Below are 23,356 nucleotides of genomic sequence, written 5' to 3'. Positions count from 1 at the left end.
TGACGTCACTACCGCTCCTGAATAATTATGTGGTCGAAGCCATACGACTTTTTCAGCTCAGAGGAGGAGGTCAGGATATTTTTCGCTCTCGAGGCCGGTTTGCCTTGCTGTTTGCTTGGTTCCCTCCGGCCACTACCCGTCTTATTCACCTTCTGCTTCGTTAGTTGGTGAGCTCTTTCCATTTTGTCACGTTTTCGACAGGAATTTTATCTTGGCTACTGGGTCATTGTTCATTCTTTGGACTTGTACTTTCAGTAGCATTTCATTGGCCGCCATTTTGGTGTCAGCATGGCTGATACGTTTTAGAGCGCGGCTCTAAAGGGGTTGTCAAGGGTAAAGGCTTTTCTAAGCCTATATCTTCGGCGTCTTCTGCTTTACCACCTATTCTTGTTGTCTTTTCTGACGACGCTAACATTACTGTAATCAGTGATCGCGCTAGGTATTTTTCAAACCGGTATGACGTCATGAGCTGGCTACAAGGCTCTCACGAAAATCGGTAAGCTTGCCAAGGCAACCAGTAAAAGACAAACAATGACTTACAATACATTAAATTAATGTCAGTGATATGCGGACGTTCCCCCCCCCCCCCCTCAAAGCAACTGTCGCACAACTTGACAGTGACACATCAGCAGCCGCTGTGAGAGAGAGAGAGAGAGAGAGAGAGAGAGAGAGAGAGAGAGAGAGAGAGAGAGAGAGAGAGAGAGAGAGAGAGAGAGAGAGAGAGAGAGAGAGAGAGAGAGAGAGAGAGAGAGAGAGAGAGAGAGAGAGAGAGAGAGAGAGAGAGAGAGAGAGAGAGAGAGAGAGAGAGAGAGAGAGAGAGAGAGAGAGAGAGAGAGAGAGAGAGAGAGAGAGAGAGAGAGAGAGAGAGACTTCCGAAATAAAATAGGAAAGCAAATAGTAATCACGCAACTGGAAGACTTACTCACTAGTTACTTACTGTTACAGTTTCACTTTCGCCTAGTCTTTGTTGTCAAACAGTTTTCACGCGCAGAGCCAACAGCATTTCTATGACTTAGCGATTTTGAATGGTCTTCGAGAGATGAATGTTGAAAATTTCGACAACCTCTTGTGTAACCATTTTTTTGACGTGTTTTTTTTGCAGTCTTCACAAAACATGAGAAAGTTCTCCCCCTCCCCCTCTGTCCGCAACCACAGAAACTCTTTGCACCATTTTTCCTGAAATCGTTTGACAGTGGAAGATGCCGATGTTGGTTTCTTTGCCGCCGCTTGAGACTCGGGCTCTGCAGATGTACTAGGCCGTGAAGTACTTTCACTTTCAGTTCCTTCATTCAAAGGCCTTTTCTCACCTCTTGGGCGTAGAAAAGACAGTAAAGATCGTTGCTTCTTCATCGCAATCGACTCGCCTCGCCTCACAATAATCAACTGTATGTAGACAAAGATCTAAGCTGGTGTGAGTACGTGATTTCCCGGTATGATGCTATGTCGGCTATAGTTACTGAGACGCCGTCCCTTATAACATAAACTGAAAGATTTTACGATGGACTGGGAACCGAAAGAAATGGCGCGAAAAGTATGATGTCTGATTTTTGACGTCATGTTTGACACCTTGACATCAAGTGTCATCAATGGAGACATAATCGCAACATTGTAGCGCTGTCACAACAAGCCATCCAAATCTCTCTCTCTCTCTCTCTCTCTCTCTCTCTCTCCCTCTCTCTCTCTCTCTCTCTCTCTCTCTCGTACTGACAAACGATTTTTGTAATTACTACTTTTTTTTTTACCGGTCAAACCAAATAACAATCGGTACGTCTGACCGACATCCACTTTTTTTTCCGGTATTGGCGAATCTTAACCGGTAAAATACCGGAAATTACCGGTAAACGCGATCCCTGTGTAATTTCTGTGCAGTCAAGCACTTTGGATGACTGAATTTTCAGTAGCATTGTTTTTGCCGCCATCTTTGATTTGTCAGTCTGGCTGACAGGTCAAAGGTAACGCGGCGCATACGCGGGGGCTAGGGTAAGGGTTTCCCTATCCCTAGTCTTCTCTTCAGAAATTACCGACTTTGTTGTGGTTTCAGACACGTTTTTTGACTCACATGCGAAGCAAAAGTGAGTCTATGTACTCACCTGAGTCGTCCGTCCGTCCCCCCCCGTCCGTCCGTCCGGCTGTCCGGAAAACTTTAACGTTGGATATTTCTTGGACACTATTCTGTCTATCAGTACCAAATTTGGCAAGATGGTGTATGATGACAAGGCCCCAAAAAACATACATAGCATCTTGACCTTGCTTCAAGGTCAAGGTCGCAGGGGCCATAAATGTTGTCTAAAAAAACAGCTATTTTTCACATTTTCTCTGAAGTTTTTGAGATTCAATACCTCACCTATGTATGATATATAGGGCAAAGTAAGCCCCATCTTTTGATACCAGTTTGGTTTACCTTGCTTCAAGGTCAAGGTCACAGGAGCTCTTCAAAGTTGGATTGTATACATATTTTGAAGTGACCTTGACCCTGAACTATGGAAGATAACTGTCAAACTTAAAAATTATGTGGGGCACATGTTATGCTTTCATCATGAGACACATTTGGTCACATATGATCAAGGTCAAGGTCACTTTGACCCTTTTGAAATGTGACCAAAATAAGGTAGTGAACCACTAAAAGTGACCATATCTCATGGTAGAAAGAGCCAATAAGCACCATTGTACTTCCTATGTCTTGAATTAACAGCTTTGTGTTGCATGACCTTGGATGACCTTGACCTTGGGTCAAGGTCACATGTATTTTGGTAGGAAAAATGTGTAAAGCAGTTCTTAGTGTATGATGTCATTGCTAGGTTTAGTTATTTGACCTTGACCCTGACGGTCAAGGTCATGTAAAGGTCAAGGTCAAGCATGTGAGTCGTATGGGCTTTGCCCTTCTTGTTCCCATTTTCTCTGAAGTTTTTGAGATTTAATACCTCACCTTTATATGATATATAGGGCAAAGTAAGCCCCATCTTTTGATACCAGTTTGGTTTACCTTGCTTCAAGGTCAAGGTCACAGGAGCTCTTCAAAGTTGGATTGTATACATATTTTGAAGTGACCTTGACCCTGAACTATGGAAGATAACTGTTTCAAACTTAAAAATTATGTGGGGCACATGTTATGCTTTCATCATGAAACACATTTGGTCACATATGATCAAGGTCAAGGTCACTTTGACCCTTATGAAATGTGACCAAAATAAGGTAGTGAACCACTAAAAGTGACCATATCTCATGGTAGAAAGAGCCAATAAGCACCATTGTACTTCCTATGTCTTGAATTAACAGCTTTGTGTTGCATGACCTTGGATGACCTTGACCTTGGGTCAAGGTCACATGTATTTTGGTAGGAAAAATGTGTAAAGCAGTTCTTGTAGCAGGTAGTGACCCTGCACTGACCGTGTCTCCGAGGAGACATGCATACCTGTACCTGTGTATGATGTCATTGCTAGGTTTAGCTGAAGGTCAAGGTCATGTCAAGGTCAAGCATGTGAGTCGTATGGGCTTTGTCCTTCTTGTTTACCATGTCTTTTGCATGCTCATTTTTTTGTCAAATGAACTTAGCGCCCATTTTTGGGACTTTGTTTGTTTGCCCTCTACGTCACCACCCGAGTCCTGTGCTCTGGCGGCGTATTTGTTTGGTTCTCTCTTTCCAGATATTCACAATCTTGGTCATGCCGAGATGCAGAGGACCATGCCATGTCCCAGTTCCTTCCTTTCCCCTGTTGTGGGAGATAGGAGTTCGTTGGTGGCTTTGAAGGTGCCGGCGGCTACGTTTCCAAGGGATTCTTCCCCCCGTGCCTCTTCTTCTTCCGGTGGTTCCGCCTTTGTTGCCAGCTTTTCCGGTTCCGCAAGCCTGTCTGAATGTACTCGTGATACAATAGGAAACTCTCCTCCGCAGAAAGGCTTCTTCCTGACCGGCATACTCTGTCTCCCACTTTTGTGCGCGGTGCAGGTATGCATGTCTCCTCGGAGACACGGTCAGTGCAGGGTCACTACCTGCCAGGTTTGTCTGCCCCTTCTCTCACTCGTGTTCGCCAGTGCGGGTTAACAGGAGTTTAGGGGCATAGGTCCACCGGAGCGAGCACCCGCCGCAGTCTGTGCAACACTAGCTACCGCAATGCGCGGTTTCGTCTGCCGCATTTCCGGCTCTGTCTGGAAATTCCGTTCTTCTCCCTGACGCTTACGTAGGTACGTCGGGGAGTGCAGAACAAGGTCCATTGGCTCGAGCACCTGCCGCGGTCTCTTCTGGGTCGGATCTAGGACTGGCCTTTGAGCATACTGGCTTCCGGCCTCAGTCCGTGTAGCAGTCATTTCATCCACGGGCTGCCTCGTCTGTCGCACTTCCGGTTCCGACCGGAAATGTTGTTCCTCTCACTGATGGTTATGTACGTACGTCGGGTTTTTTTTAACAACGGCTGGCCTACGGGCATTCAGGCTTTTAGCCTCAGCATGTGCAACAGTCATTCCACCCGTCCGCGGTGTTGGCTACTGCACTCTCTGTTCTTGTGACTTCGGACTTCGACATTTCCTACCTTCATCCTCATCCTAGGCATGAGATGAGGCAGGACGATTTCCGTTTGGTTGGGTTTCCGTCTTCCGGTTATCCCGTTCACCCTTTTGCCACAAACAACTGTGACTACGGTCTTTGTCCGTCTGTCGCCGCGTCTGACTCTGTCTTTCGTTGGTGAGCGGACGCGTTCTGGTTTTTCGTCCAAGCTTAAGGTTGCACTTGAGTTGGCTGCAGAAGTAACATCCAGATAATTTTCGGAGGGTGCATTGTCTTCGGAGGCTTCCGCTTCGGTTGCCCCGTTGGTAAGGGATGACTTCCGGATTTCGAAGGAGGAGGACTCCTTTTTTCCGGTTTGAGGAGTCATCCTCTGTGGCTTACCACCTCTCTCAGGTTTTGGCCTAGCCCTCTCCTTCCGGCAGAGGGTTAGCTAATGTGCCGGTTCTTTGTTGTTGGCTCATAGCCCAGCACCTGAATCGGCAGCCAAAAATGTTGTTCCTTTCTCTGACGATTACCTGCGTACTTCGGTGAGTTCGGAACAACGGCTGGCCTACGGGCATCACGGCTTTCAGCCTCAGCCTGTGCAATAGTCGTCCTGCCTGTCCGCTGTGTCGACTAATGCACTCCTGGTTCCTTTGGCTTCGGATTTCGACTCTTCCTCTCTTCACCCTCAGCCTAGGCATGAGGTGAGACGGGACGACTTTCGTGCGGTCGGGTTTCCATCTTCCGGTTATCCTGATCACCCTTCTGCCACAGGCAACTATGACTACAGCTTTGCCCGTCGGTCTCCGCGTCTGACTCTGTCTTTCAGCGATAAACAGACGCGTTCTGTTTTTTTCGGCCAAAATCAGGGAGGCATTTGATTTGGCGGCAAAAGTAACTTCCAGATATTTCCTGAGGACACTTCGTCTTTGGAGGCTTCTGGCAGGTTGGCTTCCCGGTTTCCGGTTATGACGACCAGCCTTTCTTTGATTTCTGTTTTGGCTTTTGATACGCAGTCAATTGCCTACAAGCAGACTGACCTACGGGCACTACGGCTTTCAGCCATTTTGTTCATGCGTCACCAGTCACACCAGGCTTCGGCCACCGTGATCTCTGCACTTTCGGTTGCTGACACACAACCGGAAGTCGCTGCTTCCTCGTACTAGCTCCCTCTGCTTACGCATGGACTGGTAGAGGATAATTTGCGGTCAGTTGGGTTTCCGATTTCCGGTTACGCCGACCACACCGTTGTGGCAAGCAGCTACCTCCAACCATCTTCGCCAATTGAGGCAGGAAGTGGTAGAGGATTATTCTGTCGGGTGGTTCTGGTTTCCAGTTCCTCCGACCGTATCTTTTTATCAGAAAACAATGTTTTTGGAAGCATTTTCGTCCCATTATTTGTTGTTTCCTGCCGCTACACAGGATCGCTATGAATCTGATCAGCATTCTACTTAAGGTTAGAACGCAGATAAACAGACTCTCAAATCCAAGTAGCAAGAAGGTCATTCACGACAGCTGTCGGCCAATGGGTTCACACCTTCTTTATGTCCTCACAAGGAATTTGTTCGGACTTTCTTTTATCTTCTTCCATCTCGACAAGAAGTAATTAAAGTCAGTCTGAGGGCAACATGACTGCTGGTTTACGGCACCCTTGTCAAACATACTCGACGGTTAATGACGTTCAAGATCACAGCCATGTTCATTCATAGGCGTTTTTCTGTCACAACCCATGAGTACAATGAGTCCTTGTCTTTGTTAGACTCGGACTCTAACGCAGAAAAGCAATACTGCGTCACACTCTCGGTCATGCTTGGGTAGGCATTCATAGCTTCTTGCTAGTGAAAATTATGATAAGACCTTTCCCGCTAGCACTTAAGCCGCTTTGGGATTCACCCTCTCAAGACTGAATCAAGTCTATTCCAATTCAGAGCTGGTTTCAACACATGACAAGTCAGTGGTTGGACCCTAACTGGATTACTCAGGGCATTGGTCTTGGCCGATCACAGAAGTTAAGCAACTTCGAGCTCGGTTAGTACTAGGATGGGTGACCGCTGGGAACACCTAGTGCAGCGTTTTCTGATACGCACTTCACTGTGTTCCGTGTGAGGTACTCTCTGCCAGGCTGCCACCAGCTAAAAATAACCGGCAGTACCACTCTCCTCCTGCCGATTTACCCTTTCCTTCCTCCAACCCCTTCCGCCCACACTGGCGCCTGAAATATATATAGGGCCAGACCTGCACTCTTCTTTGTCTGCAGCGCTAGCGTGCGTGGCCCCAGCTCTCTGTTATGCTGTGTTGATAACCTGGATGCCGCGAGCAGAGAGATAGCAGTCGAGCAGAGAGATAGCAGTCGTTCTGTGTGGTGGCCACAGAGCCTATTTCGGAACTGATGTTTTTAGTGTGTTTAGTTGTATTTATTGCAATGCATGCCACAATTCACAAGACAGAAGAAAGGATACATGAGAGAATTAGAAAAAGTGTGTTCCCCCCCCCCCCCCCCCCCCCCCAAGTATATAATTATGCGACTCTTTGCACTCTGAAAAAAAATGTGCATGCTGCATTTAATGAAACACCTTGAAACAACGCAGTAAACAAAACATCCTAAATGTGCCACAATAAAAGAACACAAAATAATGAAAGATAAAGACAAAGGTAATCCCCAAGTACATAATACATATATACAACACTTTACGAAATATATACAAACAGTAGAGTATATACAGTCGTATATTTACATACATATTATGCCAAGGACTACTAGTAGAAGTCATTGATGGTGCGCATGTAAAATTTGTTTTGCGTTTATATAAGTATATAATTCAAAATAGTGTAGATAATGTCAGTAACATATAAGAAAGAAAACTGTTCATGTTACAGTGTTAGCTGCATGTGAATAAAACAAAAAAGCTTACCTCACGGCCCTCCTATACAAGTCTCACAAACTTGTATATATAATATACCACAGGAGAAAAAAAAACGTAGCTCGCGCGCGCTCACCCAAATCCGCGCGAAGTGCCACATGATATTATACCCCGACAACACATAGGCGGATAATACATGTATGTCAATAGTATGAAACAAAACATGCCACAATTTTCCAGACAGAAGAAAGGGTAAATGAGAGAATTAGAAAAAGTGTTTGCTCCTCAAGTATATAATTATGCCACTCTTTACACTCTGAAAAACATGTGCATGTTGCATTTAAAGAAACAGGAACGGCACAGTATGTAAGACGGCAGAAGACAACACAGTAAACAAAACATCCTAAATGTGCCACAAAAAAAGAACACTAATTAATGTCGTATTTAAAAACATATTATAGGCATGCGTATGGTGCGCATGTGAAATTTGTTTTGCGTTTATATAATTCAAAATAGTGCAATTAATGCCTGTAATATAAAAGAAAGAAAAAACGGTCTTTCAATACATGTTCATGCAAATTGTTAGCTGCATGTGAAGAAAACAAAAAAGCCTACCTGACCCTGCAACTGTTGGTCAGTAATCCAATAGCAGCACACAAGTCGATTTGAAAGTTTTTCAACACAGTTTTTCACTCGTATTGTTCTCACAAACTTGTATATATATATACCACAGGAAAGAAAACTCGTCGATCCGACGACAATTTAACGTTTGTTTCATTATCGCAAACAAAACAGAACAGACAAAACGAAACAAAACAACACAACAACAGTTGGGGTTGTTATTTCTCTGAGATGCTGAAGGAAAAAAAAGATGACGTGCATTGTAATGGAATAGAGTGGGTGTAATTTCAAACTAAACGGTTCAAATGTGAGTGTAAACACACTCTTTACGTGGGATCACATTCCCTCACACGCATATGAACACACACACACACACACACACACACACACACACACACACACACACACACACACACACACACACACACACACTCTGAGTCGTACCCTTGCGAGATGTCAGCAGGTCGAACAGACGTTTTTTGACCACACGGCTTGTGGTTTTTGTTTCAGGTGTTGAAGAACACTGTGGCTGAAAGGTTTCAACAATAGAAGTGCTTGTACAGGCATCAGTACTGTCAACACATGTGCTTTTTCTTTGCGGACTAGCAGCTTTTTCACTGGCTTTTTTTTTTTTTTTAAGACAACCGGCCATTTGTTCGGCAAACGTTTTACACACACTACAGTCAGCTACTTCCACTTTGGAGTTGTATTGTGTCCACATCACTTTTGTTTGTTCAATGTTACTATGCATTGCTTTTGAGAATCCTTGAGGTGGAATGTTAGGGTTTTTTTGTTGGCTGAGACGAACAGCGCATGTTGCACACAATGTACTTGAGAAAGTGGTGCCATTAGCTTCTTCAGAAACTTGAATACCGTGAAACTGAAACAACCCTGATGCATAGTTTTTGCAATGCCTAATGGTATGATGTTTGTCCTTCGCTGCCTTTGATCTTCTGCCACAAATTCTGCACATAGCATTTAGCCTAAATATGTGGAGATCTTCTGTATGTTGCACTGCCGCCATTCTTAACTGAGACACCTTAAATCAATAAATAGAGTGACTACAAATTGAAAGAAATTGATAACAATAAACAATCAAAACCATATACACTGATACAGACAGGCAAGAACATAAGCACAATTACAGTCACAACATTAAGTCAGGAATAAACACGTCACAAAAAAAAGGGGGGGGGGGACGCAAAACAAGCAATACAAAAAACAGAACAGATGAAATGCACTAGAGTCGAGTGCCTGTTCCAAACGGTGCATGCACTGATTAGGCGCGTGGATTAACGAATCAAAACTGCTCTAAACTCAAACACAAAAACAGCCTCACAAACTTATTCTCACTCTATGACACAGTTTAGGCTAAGTACTTACTGACGGCAACATCAGAAACACAGTCGGTCGTTGGTATAAACATTGAGCGTGGTTACAAAATGGTATACAATGCGCACGTTTTGATACAACAAAGAACGACCTGCCGGTAGATTCGATAGCAGTATTACTTCAACATCAAACAAACCGAATCCTATCAGGAACTCTAGTTTGCACATACACAAAGCCTGAATATCCGAGTAACAATATACACAAGATGACGGTAATCCAACGTTCAAGTCACGCAAACCAGTCCATTTCATACCAAGAAACACGTATTTTTTCACACTCGCCCAGCACGCTGTACACTTGAACAAGGGCTTTGTGAAGCTGGCATTTTCCCGCTTTACTAAAGAGGTCACCGCCGCCAGCGCAGGGTAGGCTATTTATGGCCTGCTTGCTCCGCTGCCTGGCCTCTGAAATAACATAACCGCTGCAGCAGTGAAATAGTGTGACTTAACCAGCCGGTTATGTATTGCGTACTATGCTTTTAGGGCGCCCTCTTTCGCGGCGCCCTTACGAGAGCTGCAGTTCTAAGTTTTGCTCCTGTTAGCGCGGTCACCACTCTTGGCAGCAATTTTGGGCGCGGGGGTTTGCTGATTAGCGAATCTCGGTCCATCTTTGATGAGAGGTCGCATATTCGCCGAAACTGGAAGTTATTTCCTTTGTTTTCGGTTTTAGGACCTTTCCTTTGACTCTTCTATGTAAGGAGTCTAGAAAATGCCAGAATTAGTTTCGACATTTTGTCATGCCTCTTGCCAGTGAACAAACGGATAAGGCTTCTTGCCTCTGGTGCATTACGAACAATTAGCGTCTACCTCATGAAGACTATGGTGCTGTGGCTTACTCAAGCTCTAACCTTTCAGCTTCATTCCCCGGAGGGTGTTACACTCTTGGTCAGTTGGAACTCTCTTTCTTTGTTTGATCCAAAAGTGAGACGCACAGGTTTTTGTTCGTTTTTCACTACTCGTTTGCCTTTGAAGACAGTTTCGTTGTCTTTTGAACTTTCACAGCTCTCTTTTTAGAGTTAGGACTGTCTTCCTGGTTTAGCTGATTGCAAGAGGTTTTCATTCTTGTTGTCAGTCAGGAGCAAGACAGAGTCAGTGAGGTTGACGCTCTTTCCGGTTGTCCGGAAGATGTAACTCACGAAGCTTAAGGTCAGTTTCACTCAGGTCTCTACCAGACTTGAGGTGACAAGTTTTTTTTTACCTAAGCTGACCTTATCTGGGTGTTTTTTTTTACCATCATTAGGCAAATCCAGGAGTGGTTACAATCAAAGGGCGGGAGGGGGGGGGAGGTTGTCAGCCCTTCCTCGATCCAGCACATGCAAGAGTGCACAATTCTAGAACTTGGGCATCGACTTTAGTAGTCCTCAGCTCAGGAGGATGCTATGATGTTCTACGAACAGCTTTTTTGAAGGCAAACGATGTTTCATCAATTTTGAGAAACGTCGTCGGGACTAGACAGGAAATGCCCCTTCTTACGCCCGGCTTGTGGCAAGCAGAAGCGGGTCAAGTCCTTTTCAGGGTATATTTATAGGTTCTCACCGCCTTGTTGAAGCTATCTGCTATATGTGATTCGGAGTAAAAATATGTAATTTAATCGAAAATTTCAATAATAAATTTTCATTTGATTAATATACTTACCCGAATCACATAGTTAATGCCCTCCCGCCAACCCCGCATAATAGTTTCTTGGTATTCTATAAAGTCGTATGACTTCGACCACGTGTTCGGGAGCGGTAGTGACGTCACACATACCAATGGGAGATTACTCCCATGGTCTGGCATCCTTGCCAACGCATCCGTTTACATTTTTTGTGGTGGGGTTGCTTCCCTTTAAATTTTAGGGTAGCGTTTTTCAGACCTTAGCATCTCTGACTGCGTCAATGCTATATGTGATTCGGGTAAGTATATTAATCAAAGGAAAATTTATTATTGAAATTTTCGATTTTGTTCACAAAACCTACAACGGAAGAACACTGAGAGGAGCCTGTTGACTAGACTGCTGATGATAGGTGATAAGTGACAGTGATGTGTTTTTTGTGTCAGACTGCTGGTGGAGAGGATCCTCAACATCCACCTGGTGCCCTACACGCTGCCGGTGGCCGACCGCATGAAGAAACTGCTGGAGCTCTACTGTACACTCGACGACAATGCTGTCAAGTGGGTTTCTCTTCTCTCCATTAAATTACATATTCTTACCGCAATTCTCATTAATGCATTGACTTCAATCTCACATGCTAGATGTCGAAACACTACTCAAATTACCTGCCCTTGAAAGTGTGGTAACCAAGCTAAAAAACAGACGCCATAGCCGTTGCTATGTCCTGAACCCACTTGGTTACCCATAACCCCCCGCGCACCACGTGAGCGCCGGCATCCGGAATAATCATTCTCGACTTTCGACGACACACGTCAGACGTGCGGAATTCGACTGCTAACTTGGCTTTTCCTAGCCCTCGTCTTTGTGACGATACGGGCTTGGGGGGGCCTTTACCTGTTCGCCTTTTTTTTGATGAGACCTGTCCTTTTTACATTTAGTCAAGTTTTGACTAAATGTTTTAACATAGAGGGGGAATCGAGACGAGGGTCGTGGTGTATGTGTGTGTGTCTGTGTGTCTGTGTGTGTGTGTAGAGCGATTCAGACTAAACTACTGGACCGATCTTTATGAAATTTTACATGAGAGTTCCTGGGTATGATATCCCCGGACGTTTTTTTCTTTTTTTCGATAAATGTCCTTGATGACGTCATATCCGGCGTTTTGTAAAAGTTGAGGCGGCACTGTCACACCCTCATTTTTCAATCAAATTGATTGAAATTTTGGCAAAGCAATTTTTGACGAAGGCCGGACTTCGGTATTGAATTTCAGTTTGGTGGCTTAAAAATTAATTAATGACTTTGGTCATTAAAAATCTGAAAATTGTAAAAAAAAATAAAAAAAAAATCTAAAACGATCCAAATTTACGTTCATCTTATTCTTCATCATTTTCTGATTCAAAAAACATATAAATATGTTATATTTGGATTAAAAACAAGCTCTGAAAATTAAAAATATAAAAATTAGGATCAAAATTAAATTTCCGAATTCTTTTTAAAAACTATTTCATCTTATTCCTTGTCGGTTCCTGATTCCAAAAACATATAGATATGATATGTTTGGATTAAAAACACGCTCAGAAAGTTAAAACGAAGAGAGGTACAGTAAAGCGTGCTATGAAGCACAGCGCAACCGCTACCGCGCCAAACAGGCTCGTCACTTTCACTGCCTTTTGCACTAGCGGCGGACTACGTTCAGTTTCATTCTGTGAGTTCCACAGCTTGACTAAATGTAGTAATTTCGCCTTACGCGACTTGTTATTGAATTGAATTGTTGTTTGTTAGCTGCTTGTTTACAGCCGCTTAAGAAATTTACTTTTCTGGTGGACTACGTTTTTCGGCCATTTACAAGATGGCCGATAGCAAGCAGTAACTTAGTGCGAGGCAGGAAGTGAATAAGGCTGCTAGCCCTATTTAGAAACCTCTGTGCGGGTCATCGACCCTTTCAGTAGTACTTCTTTTGTAGTAGCTATTCGTGCGGATAAGGTTTCGTTTTTTCTTCCCAGCCCGCCTCTCCTCTTAAGGAGAACCAGTCAGTGTCTTCCACTTTCGGGGTGAACACAACCCCCCGCGGGTTAGGGGGAGTCCCATATTGGTTTGGAAGAGAAAGAATTTACCCGATGCTCCCCAGCATGTCGTAAGAGGCGACTAACGGATTCTGTTTCTCCTTTTAGCCTTGTTAAGTGTTTCTTGTATAGAATATAGTCAATTTTTGTAAAGATTTTAGTCAAGCAGTATGTAAGAAATGTTAAGATAAGTCCTTTGTACTGGAAACTTGCATTCTCCCAGTGAGGTAATATATTGTGCTACATTGCAGGCCCCTGGAGCGAGTTTTTGATTGGTGCTTTTGTGAACAGGAAACAATTGACAAGTGGCTCTATCCCATCTTCCCCCTTTCCCGGTCGCGATATAACCTTCGTGGTTGAAAACGGTGTTAAACACCAAATAAAGAAAGAAAGGGGTGAACACAGGGGGAGGGGGAGGGGGGGAGGGGGGGGGTTCAGTCCTCTCTCTGTCCTTTACAGGGGTTCAGGAGTCCAGAGCTGGGGGGGTTCTTCTCTCTTTGTGTGGCATTTCAGTCGCTTAGGCGAAGTTTTGTTATCTTCTCTTTGGAGGTCTGATGACGTGTTCATTAATTTTTACCTCCTGGACATCTCCTGCTCTTGACTTGACGAGGCCTTTTCTTTGCCCTCGTTAGTTTCTGCAGGACAGGTTCTTTCAGGGACATTATTAAGTCCCTCCTCCTTTAGGAGCAATCTGCATTTATGAGAATTGCGGTAAGAATATGTAATTTAACCGAAAAGTTCAATAATAAATTTTCATTTGATAATATACTTACCCAATTTTCATAGTTAATACCCTCCCATCCATCCCCGCTACTTAATTTCCTACGGGTTTTTGAGAAGTCTCGAATGATTATTCCGGATGCCGGTGCTCACGTGGTGCGCGGGGGGTTATGGGTAACCAAGTGGGTTCAGGGCATAGCAACGGCTATGGCGTCTGTTTTTTTTAGCTTGGTTACCACCCTTTCAAGGGCAGGTAATTTGAGTAGTGTTTCGACATCTAGCATGTGAGACAGACCTGTTTACCCTTACGATTTTGGCGTAATTTATTACGATTTTCTGCAAAAAATACGCCATTCCGCTATCCGTGTCAAGACTACGATTTTCATAAATTAAAAAAATGTAAAAAAAAATAATTTATTTTTTTTATTTTTTAATTTTTTATTATCAATTCATATGTTTGGCATTGTTTTTTTCAATGGCAAAATGGGGTGAAAAAGCACAGGACTGACCAGAGATCATGTCTGTCTGATGAGACGCTGGAGAGCCTTATTCTAGTGGTGAAGTCTCGCCCTCACTCATTCGGCAAGCGCAAGTACAGTAGAAAAGCGCTTGACACACTAAAAAAGGCCTACTACGAGCAAAAGAAAAAGAATCAGTGATGCATGTGCTTTTGATGTGATCTTCTTTGAAATTATGATGACTACAAAAACTGACTGATGTGTTTTGTTTGTGAATGATGGATATATGTGCATGATTGCGTTTCGCAGACACAGTTGTCGTGTGCGTTGTAATTGGCGACGAATGCTGGATGATTACTATTTTTGTGCCAGGATTACTATTTTTGGGGCTGAGCATTACTCCAAAACACTTATGGGGGTAAACAGGTCTGGTGAGATTGAAGTCAATGCATTTATGAGAATTGGGTAAGCATATTAATCAAATGAAAATTTATTATTGACATTTTCGATTTCTATTCATCTTTGCCGTCACAGGATTTTTTTTTTTAAATACAATTTGTAGCTGCTTTAACTTTTGAACATATTCACTGATAGTGTGTTTGCATGTGTTGATCTTTTGTCTTTTTCATTTCAGAGCTTTTTTTGAATTGACGAAACATAATGTGTGTGTATTCATTGGTCATCAGTAGATATTTAACCTTTATCTTTTCTGATTTCAGGGCCTTTTCTGAAATGCTGAAGCACAGAAGCAAGTAAGTTGGAACAGACTTTACACATTAGAGCCCCTGCCATCATACACTACAACAAGCTCTTTCTTTCATCCATAGAATCACATACCACTTGAACTGCTCATTTGGTCTCATACCAACTCACAGTTTATCATACAAACTGCATGCAGAATGTATGTATCCTGTTTGTTACACAGGAATAAAAACCATACAACCATTTTGATTGAAGAGCAGGCATGGTTTGAGTATCTTGCTAATTATAAAAAGGTTTTGGAGAGAGGTGATTAAACTTAAAACATATAATGCATGACCTGATGAGATTTTGAGTGACTGTTCCTGTCTGGTAATGAAAGCATAAACTGCAAGATTTTATGAAGGATCCCTTTGTTAGGTCTCGGCAGATCCTATAGCGTAAATCTAGCCTTCATTTATTTAAGTTTTTTTTTTTTCAGCGTGCGACTGATCCTGCAGCAGCTGTTGGACACACATGACAGACAGACAGAGACAAACCCGCCCGCTATCTACCCCAAGCTGGCCGCCCTTGCCCGTGAGTTGATGCCTGCTATACTGGATTGCATCTTGAAATGTTCTCTATGCTTGATCATTCTCAATTTTCAAAATTGTTAGCCTTTGTTGAGCTGAGCTGATTTTTGCTTGACCACACTGATGTTTGCTTGACTGCATTTTAAAATGTGGGCGTACATCTTACACAGTGTGGCATCCAAACTTGTTCTCATAATAGCCAATGTTTGAATATAACTCTGTGAGGGTTTTAGTTGGTCTTGGAAGAAATGCACCCCTTGGAAACAGGCAAACACACATCACTGATCAGTGGAGGCAAGCGATCGTAACCTCACAGTGAATAATGAGTTCTGATATTCACAGTGTACAGTGTCAGCTAAATACTGTGCCCTTATCTTTGGAAAATATGCCCATTCACTGCTGCCAAGTTCACTTTTTTTCTCTGATCTGTTGCCAGATGTTCTCCTCTCTGTATCAACTGTTCCGTGGCCAAAAAAACCCAACACAATAGAGGTAGTTTTCTTGGTGAAGTTAAGCTACAAAACTGATGGGTTTGTTTATTGTTTCCAGGAACGCTGCCAGAGCAGCAGAAACCCAACGAGTACATCAAGAAGCTGAACTTGAGTTTGAGGGATGACAGGCGGATGCGTCAGCTGTTCCGAACACTGGTCGCCACAGACTGCACCTGCAAAAAGGCAGAAGACACTGTGGTATGTTCCCTGCTTCTTTAACCAAATCTTGTTGTCTTTCAGACCCGGACTGTCAGTGTAGTAGTCAACTCGAAGAAGATGACAAAATCAGAATACTGGAGCTCTATCACGGGATTACCTGAACAGTTAGAATTACACAAGTGATTTCTTTTTGGTATATATCTATGGCTGGCTGTATGAAAAGATTTTGTCATAGGAATAGATTAATCATCGTTCAACAGTTCGCGGGCATATGAATGTCTGCTATTTTGTCCATGATTCTAAGCATTCAGGAGACACAGGTATAGATGCAAACTGCCTGTTGAATTACTAGCTGGAAGGTGCTCAACGTGAGGGGTTTGAATTCTGTAGCGCTGGCCGAGTGCAAACTTCACATGCATTTTGAATAGATCTCTTTGGGAGAAAACAATGCTGTCTTAATGCTGTATTACTATTTTAGTAAAATAGTACAGTGGTACCTCTCTATAACGACTTTGAAAATGTAACCGAAATTCGGTCGTATTATGGAGGGGTCGTATTATGGAGGATGGTTTTGTTATGTCCGGGTCCGTCAATGATCCGGACATTGGCGTTTTGATTGATTCCGCCCACAAAGTAATGTTATTCTTTCCTTAAACGATTATGGTAACCTGTTCTAATTCAATTAATTACCCACACAGTTTTCTTGCTTGTTTAATCAAGCCCCGTAACTACTCGTGGGTTAAGGTTTGAAATAAACAAACTGAGGTCGAACGAAAGCATGCGGTCCCAAAACATGCACATCGATGTCGATACCAGATACTAATCACGATACCCAGATTTGGTTGAAAACAAAGAAAAGTGTCCCAAACGCAAGGAACAAAACGAATAAGAACCGCGGCAGTGTGTTGAAACTGATGTAAAATTGTAGCCAAAAGCGTCAGTTTTCACGATGAAACTTGACTCACTCATTCAACTTAGGGACAACTGCAAGTACGGACTGTCCACAGAGTTGAGTAATTTAGGACACGTACTCCACTACTCGCCTTCAAACTTCACTGACGGGATTCTGAGAAGAATTTATTGATTCAAACAAACGCGTGGTTGTATATCGCGTCATTCGGTTACGGATCGGGGAAAACCAAGAACAATTCCAGATTTCAAAACCCATGTTCGTCGGCCGCCATTGTTAGCTAGACCGAAAATGTTACACACGCTTTGCATACGTACATCGCAAAATGACATGACGTCACCACAACTTTCGGTTTTGGTTCGATGATCGAATTGCTTTCATAACATTTCTGTAACTTTGCGTGTTTAAAAGGTAGGAGTTCCTGCACAGTTCTTTGCACCCCCCGCGGGTTAGGGGGAAGAATTAACCCGATGCTCCCCAGCATGTCGTAAGAGGCGACTAATGGATTCTGTTTCTCCTTTTACCCTTGTTAAGTGTTTCTTGTATCGAATATAGTCAATTTTTGTAAAGATTTTAGTCAAGCAGTATGTAAGAAATGTTAAGTCCTTTGTACTGGAAACTTGCATTCTCCCAGTAAGGTAATATATTGTACTACGTTGCAAGCCCCTGGAGCAAATTTTTGATTAGTGCTTTTGTGAACAAGAAACAATTGACAAGTGGCTCTATCCCATCTCCCCCCTTTCCCCGTTGCGATATAACCTTCGTGGTTGAAAACGACGTTAAACACCAAATAAAGAAAGAAAGACAGTTCTTTGCAAAATGAAGCCGACATCTGGCGAATGACCTTTATCTATTCAAAATTATCTATTCAAAATAAAGTAATGACCTGAAATAGAAACGAAAAACCATGGCTTCAGCCGTTAGCGTGCCAAAGTGATGTACCGTACACAGACAGGATTTCAGCACAAGTTTGTGTCCGTATCGCTTACTCGACTGGAGATGTAAGTCAGAGTAAACCAATCCGGTGATAATTTGGGGAAAAGTCGTTATAAGTCCACGTATGGACGGTCGTATGTCGTATTAGAGAGGGGGACGTAATATGGAGGTGAGAAATACTAAGACAAAAAAGGAGAAAAAATCCGTCGGAGTAAAGTTGGTCGTAAAATTGAGGGACCCGTAAAAGAGAGGGGTCGTAAAGGGAGGTACCACTGTATCAGTAAAAGCAGGACTGTCTTTACCCTTATCCTCCTGTGGCCGTGCAGAAAGAGGTCCTGAGGAAGGTCGGAGGCCCCCCGTCCCAGCAGAGCCAGTTCTTCTACAGCCTGGTCAAGTCCCTGCTGGAGAGGATCGCACCCGTCATGATCGACAGCGCCGCCATCAAGGAGCTGGTGGCTCTGGTGGGTGAGCTCCTCACAGGCCTCGGGCCCCTGGCCGACGTCGTGGAGAATGCTTCCGAGAAAGGCGTCAGGCTCCTGTTGGTGAGATACTCAGTCTTTGTCTTTGCGCTCGCCTGTTGTAATATATTGAAGTCACATGTGCTTTGTTTTCAGTGAAACTTTTAGCACTTCGGCAATGTCTCAATAGACAAATTCAGAAATAACCTCTGACTAGCGGTGTGTGTGTGAAACACATGGACTGGAGCATGTGTTTCCGACACTCCCATAGCTAATGATTGGCCCTTCCAATGTTTGGCAGAGGTTTTGCAAGAAAAGCTCACTCTCCCACAACACATTCAAACTCGACAGTGTGTGTTTGCGTGCAGATCCTGCGCTTATTTTTTTGTGGTAATTCTTAAGACCCTCGCAATGAATTTGAAAAAAAGTTAGTGTTTCTTGTCGTTTTAATATTTTTATGTATGTACAGCTACCATCTGAGTGCGTTGTTCCGCTCTGTGAACATGTTAGAGTACTCATCTCAATATGCTACATATCTGGTCTGAATATGCTGGTAATTTGGAGAACAGTTATTCTGGATATGTAGATAATGTGAGTATATGGAACAATCTCTTGAAAATAGTGATGAACTCATATGGCCTACTTTTGCTTCGTTTCCAGACACTGTCTCTTGCCTATCCGCACTACTTCAAGAGCCCAGAAGTGTTTGAAGAGTTTCTCAGTTACCTAAAACATGACGACGACATTGTTTGTGAGTTTTCTTTTCTTTTTACATTTAGTCAAGTTTTGACTAAAAGTTTTAACATGGAGGGGGAATCGAGACGAGGGTCGTGGTGTATGTATGTCTCTCTGTGTGTGTGTGTGTCTGTGTGTGTGTGTGCAGAGCGATTCAGAGTAAACTACTGGACCGATCTTTATGAAATTTTACATGAGAGTTCCTGGGTATGATATCCCCAGACGATTTTTTCATTTTTTGGACGTCATATCCGGCTTTTTGTAAAAGTTGAGGCGGCACTGTCACACCCTCATTTTTCAATCAAATTGGTTGAAATTTCGGCAAAGCAATCTTCGACGAAGGCCGGACTTTGGTATTGCATTTCAGCTTGGTGGCTCAAAAATGAATTAATGACTTTGGTTGGTATTGCATTTCAGCTTGGTGGCTCAAAAATTAATTAATGACTTTGGTCATTAAAAATCTGAAAATTGTAATTAAAATTATTTTTTTATAAAACGATCCAAAATACGTTTATCTTATTCTTCATCATTTTCTGATTCCAAAACCATATAAATATGTTATATTTGGATTAAAAACAAGCTCTGAAAATTAAAAACATACAAATTATGATTAAAATAAAATTTCTGAAATCGATTTAAAAACAATTTCTTCTGATTCCTTGTTGGTTCCTGATTCCAAAAACATATAGATATGATATGTTTGGATTAAAAACACGCTCAGAAAGTTAAAACGAAGAGAGGTACAGTAAAGCGTGCTATGCAACCACTTCCGCGCTAAACAGGCTCGTCGATTTCACTGCCTTTTGCACAAGCGGCGGACTACGGTCATTGTGAAAAAATGCAGTGCGTTCAGTTTCATTCTGTGAGTTCCACAGCTTGACTAAATGTAGTAATTTCGCCTTACGCGACTTGTTTGTTCTTACCAAGAAAGTTTTTATTTGTCCCTTTTCTTCATGCTTTTCCACCATGGAGCCCTGTTCTGTCACAAGCAGTTTCCTGTTGAGCTACAAGCTTTTTTGGCTTGGTGGTATTTTAGTCCAGGTTGAGTGACATTGGGGTACATTTTTTGTGGGCATGAATCTTGGGAGAAGCTTGCCACTTGTTTCGTACAATTACACTTGTACCTTTTGTCAAAATGCCTGTTTCATATCACCAGCCCCCAATAGGACTGTTTGCGTGAGGGAACACTCTGATGCCTTGTAGTGTTATGACTAGAAAAAAATGCTAAAGATGGAAAAGCATGCAACTAAGTAGGTTTTGATGAAATGGGAGGCATGTGAAGGGTGTGGGTTACCAGGACGATCAGATTAGAATTGACAACAGGGAGCGTTGGGTAGTGTAAATAACATCTTCATCCAATACCAATGGAGCATGTTGAGCTTTACCAATCGGCTCCGCACGTGAGCTTGAGTGCACAAAACCGCTTGCAGGAATCTTAACAGCTAAATGTTGGCACCACTGACCAGCAGGTGTTTACCAAGGATGCCTTTGATATATAGTATGAAGATGTGGTGCGAAGGTTTTCAATTTAAAACTCCTAAATAAGGATGGTGGGTTTCGTTTTTTGAGTCACTTGAGAAAAAGTGACTCTATGTAATCGGTCAGTGTTAGTCTGTCCGGCCGGCCGTCCGGCCGGCCGGCCGGCCGTCCGTAGACACCACCTTAACGTTGGACTTTTCTCGGAAACTATCAAAGCGATCGGGCTCATATTTTGTTTAGTCGTGACCTCCAATGACCTCTACACTTTAACGATGGTTTCGTTGACCTTTGACCTTTTTCAAGGTCACAGGTCAGCGTCAAAGGAAAAATTAGACATTTTATATCTTTGACAAAGTTCATCGGATGTGATTGAAACTTTGTAGGATTATTCTTTACATCAAAGTATTTACATCTGTAGCCTTTTACGAACGTTATCAGAAAAACAAGGGAGATAACTAGCCTTTTCTGTTCGGCAACACACAACTTAACGTTGGGCTTTTCTCGGAAACTATAAAAGTGACCGGGCTCAAATTTTATGTGAACGTGACTCCCAGTGACCTCTACACTTTGACGTCTGCTTTGGTGACCTTTGACCTTTTTCAAGGTCACAGGTATGTCTTGAAGGAAAAAAATTGAAATATCATATCTCTGAAACTATTCATCGGATTTGATTCAAACTTTATAGGATTATTCTTTACATCAAATTATTTACATCTGTATTGTGTTGTGAATAGCAATTTCTTCCTGTCCATCTGATGCCTCATATAATATTCAGAACTGCGAAAGTGACTCGATCGAGCGTTTGCTCTTCTTGTTTTGTTTTGTGTTTATAACTATTGTGTTGTGCAGGTGACTACACGCTGCAGATTCTGGCTCACACCGGCACAGGCCTTGAGGACGCGCACCCAGAAGTCTATACGTAAGTCTTCTAGGCCTTCTTCAGTTTACAGTCATTTACAGTGATATGTAGTAATGGTATCAACCAAAGGAGCATAACAAGTGAATCACTTGTACACATTGTCTTCTTCTAGCGTATACAGTTAGCTTAGGCTAGGCTGATGGAGTCAGAATTATGTAGTAATGGTATCATCCAAAGGAACATAACAAGCAAATCACTTTGTACACACTGTCTTTTTCTAGCGGATTCAGGTATCAGCAAGACCATAGCTAAGGAACATAACAAGCAAATCACTTTGTACACACTGTCTTTTTCTAGCGGATTCAGGTATCAGCAAGACCATAGCTAAGGAACATAACAAGCGAATCACTTTGTACACACTGTCTTTTTCTAGCGGATTCAGGTATCAGCAAGACCATAGCTAAGGAACATAACAAGCGAATCACTTTGTACACACTGTCTTTTTCTAGCGGATTCAGGTAGCAGCAAGACCATAGCTAAGGAACATAACAAGCGAATCACTTTGTACACACTGTCTTTTTCTAGCGGATTCAGGTAGCAGCAAGACCATAGCTAAGGAACATAACAAGCGAATCACTTTGTACACACTGTCTTTTTCTAGCGGATTCAGGTATCAGCAAGACCATAGCTAAGGAACATAACAAGCAAATCACTTTGTACACACTGTCTTTACACCCCCGGTATAGGGGTGTGTATAGGTTTCGCTCGATGTTTTTCTAGCGGATTCAGGTATCAGCAAGACCATAGCTAAGGAACATAACAAGCGAATCACTTTGTACACACTGTCTTTTTCTAGCGGATTCAGGTATCAGCAAGACCATAGCTAAGGCTAAGCTGATGGAGTCAGAATAACAAAAATGAATTTTTCATTTATTCATTCACTTGCTTAGCGGTTCTTTCATTCAATGTGAATCTATTGATCCAACAATTAATCAGTTGTCCAAGAAGCCCTTTGTGTGTTGTGTTGTGTTCTTCTTAGTTCATGGTGTGAAACTCCCATGTTCACTCATGTTTTTGTACGAGTGGGTTTTTACGTTTATGGACGTTTTTACCCTGTTATTCAGGCAATGAAAGGATACACTTCTTTCGGGGGAGTGTTGTGTTGATTAATGAGACATGCATTGAAGAGATGTTGTGTTGCGTGCAGGAGCCTGATCCCAGTGCTGACACACCTGGCCAAGATGGGCACACCCAAACAAACCAAGCACGCCCTGCGCTGCATCAACGTCATCTGCAGCAACAAGGAACCCATCCTCTCCCAAGTGTTTGACGTAAGCTGTCTTGCTGTCTTTGTGTCTGGGAGCGGGAGGTGGTCGCGGTGAAAGGTGTTCTCAAATCTCAGGCCAGGTAGGAGTACATCAAGAACAAGAACAAGAATTTATTCCGCCATTCTTGTACTCCTACAGGGCCTGAGATTTCAGTAGGGAGAGATCGCACCTTATCTAACTCACACAAAAAAAACAATAAGATAATTATTAATGGAAGAACAGAATACACACACACAAAAACCAATATACCTGCATCAATTATCACCAAGAGATCAGATTATTCATTGTCAAAACGATACAAACTATGCATGGAGAATTTTGGAAAATCACAAGTGGTTATTGTTGAATGAAAAGGGAAACAATTTGAAAAATGCTTTTCTTTTGGATGAAAAAAACTGATCAAATTTCAAGGCAGTTAGTGATAAAGAGCTCAGGATGCCATCTGTGTTTGTGGGGGGGTGGTTTAAGGCTGATTGTGGGTAAGCACTTTCAGTTTTGTTGTTGTGGTTTTTGACTCACATGCGAAGCAAAAGTGAGTCTATGTA

The 23,356-nt window shown here is 42.8% G+C and overlaps 1 protein-coding gene across 2 annotated transcripts in view; it reads left to right on the top strand.

The window, feature by feature from the left end:
• LOC138968574 (sister chromatid cohesion protein PDS5 homolog A-like) overlaps positions 1–23,356 on the top strand; it is a 69,865-nt gene that overhangs the window by 13,008 nt on the left and 33,501 nt on the right. For both annotated transcript variants that reach the window (XR_011456229.1, XM_070341153.1), the window contains exons 13-20: positions 11,394–11,507; positions 14,905–14,937; positions 15,366–15,460; positions 16,006–16,145; positions 18,279–18,494; positions 19,071–19,161; positions 21,474–21,543; positions 22,691–22,814. Coding sequence is in view for 1 of the 2 variants with exons in the window: in XM_070341153.1 (XP_070197254.1) it covers positions 11,394–11,507; positions 14,905–14,937; positions 15,366–15,460; positions 16,006–16,145; positions 18,279–18,494; positions 19,071–19,161; positions 21,474–21,543; positions 22,691–22,814 (883 nt within the window). In the remaining variant the exon portion in view is untranslated. The remainder of the gene's footprint in view (positions 1–11,393; positions 11,508–14,904; positions 14,938–15,365; positions 15,461–16,005; positions 16,146–18,278; positions 18,495–19,070; positions 19,162–21,473; positions 21,544–22,690; positions 22,815–23,356) is intronic.

The sequence above is a fragment of the Littorina saxatilis genome, linkage group LG6 (genome assembly GCF_037325665.1).
Source record: "Littorina saxatilis isolate snail1 linkage group LG6, US_GU_Lsax_2.0, whole genome shotgun sequence".
Classification (NCBI taxonomy): domain Eukaryota; kingdom Metazoa; phylum Mollusca; class Gastropoda; order Littorinimorpha; family Littorinidae; genus Littorina; species Littorina saxatilis.
Note: the sequence above shows the minus strand (reverse complement) of the source record. Positions and strands in the feature narration are given on the sequence as shown.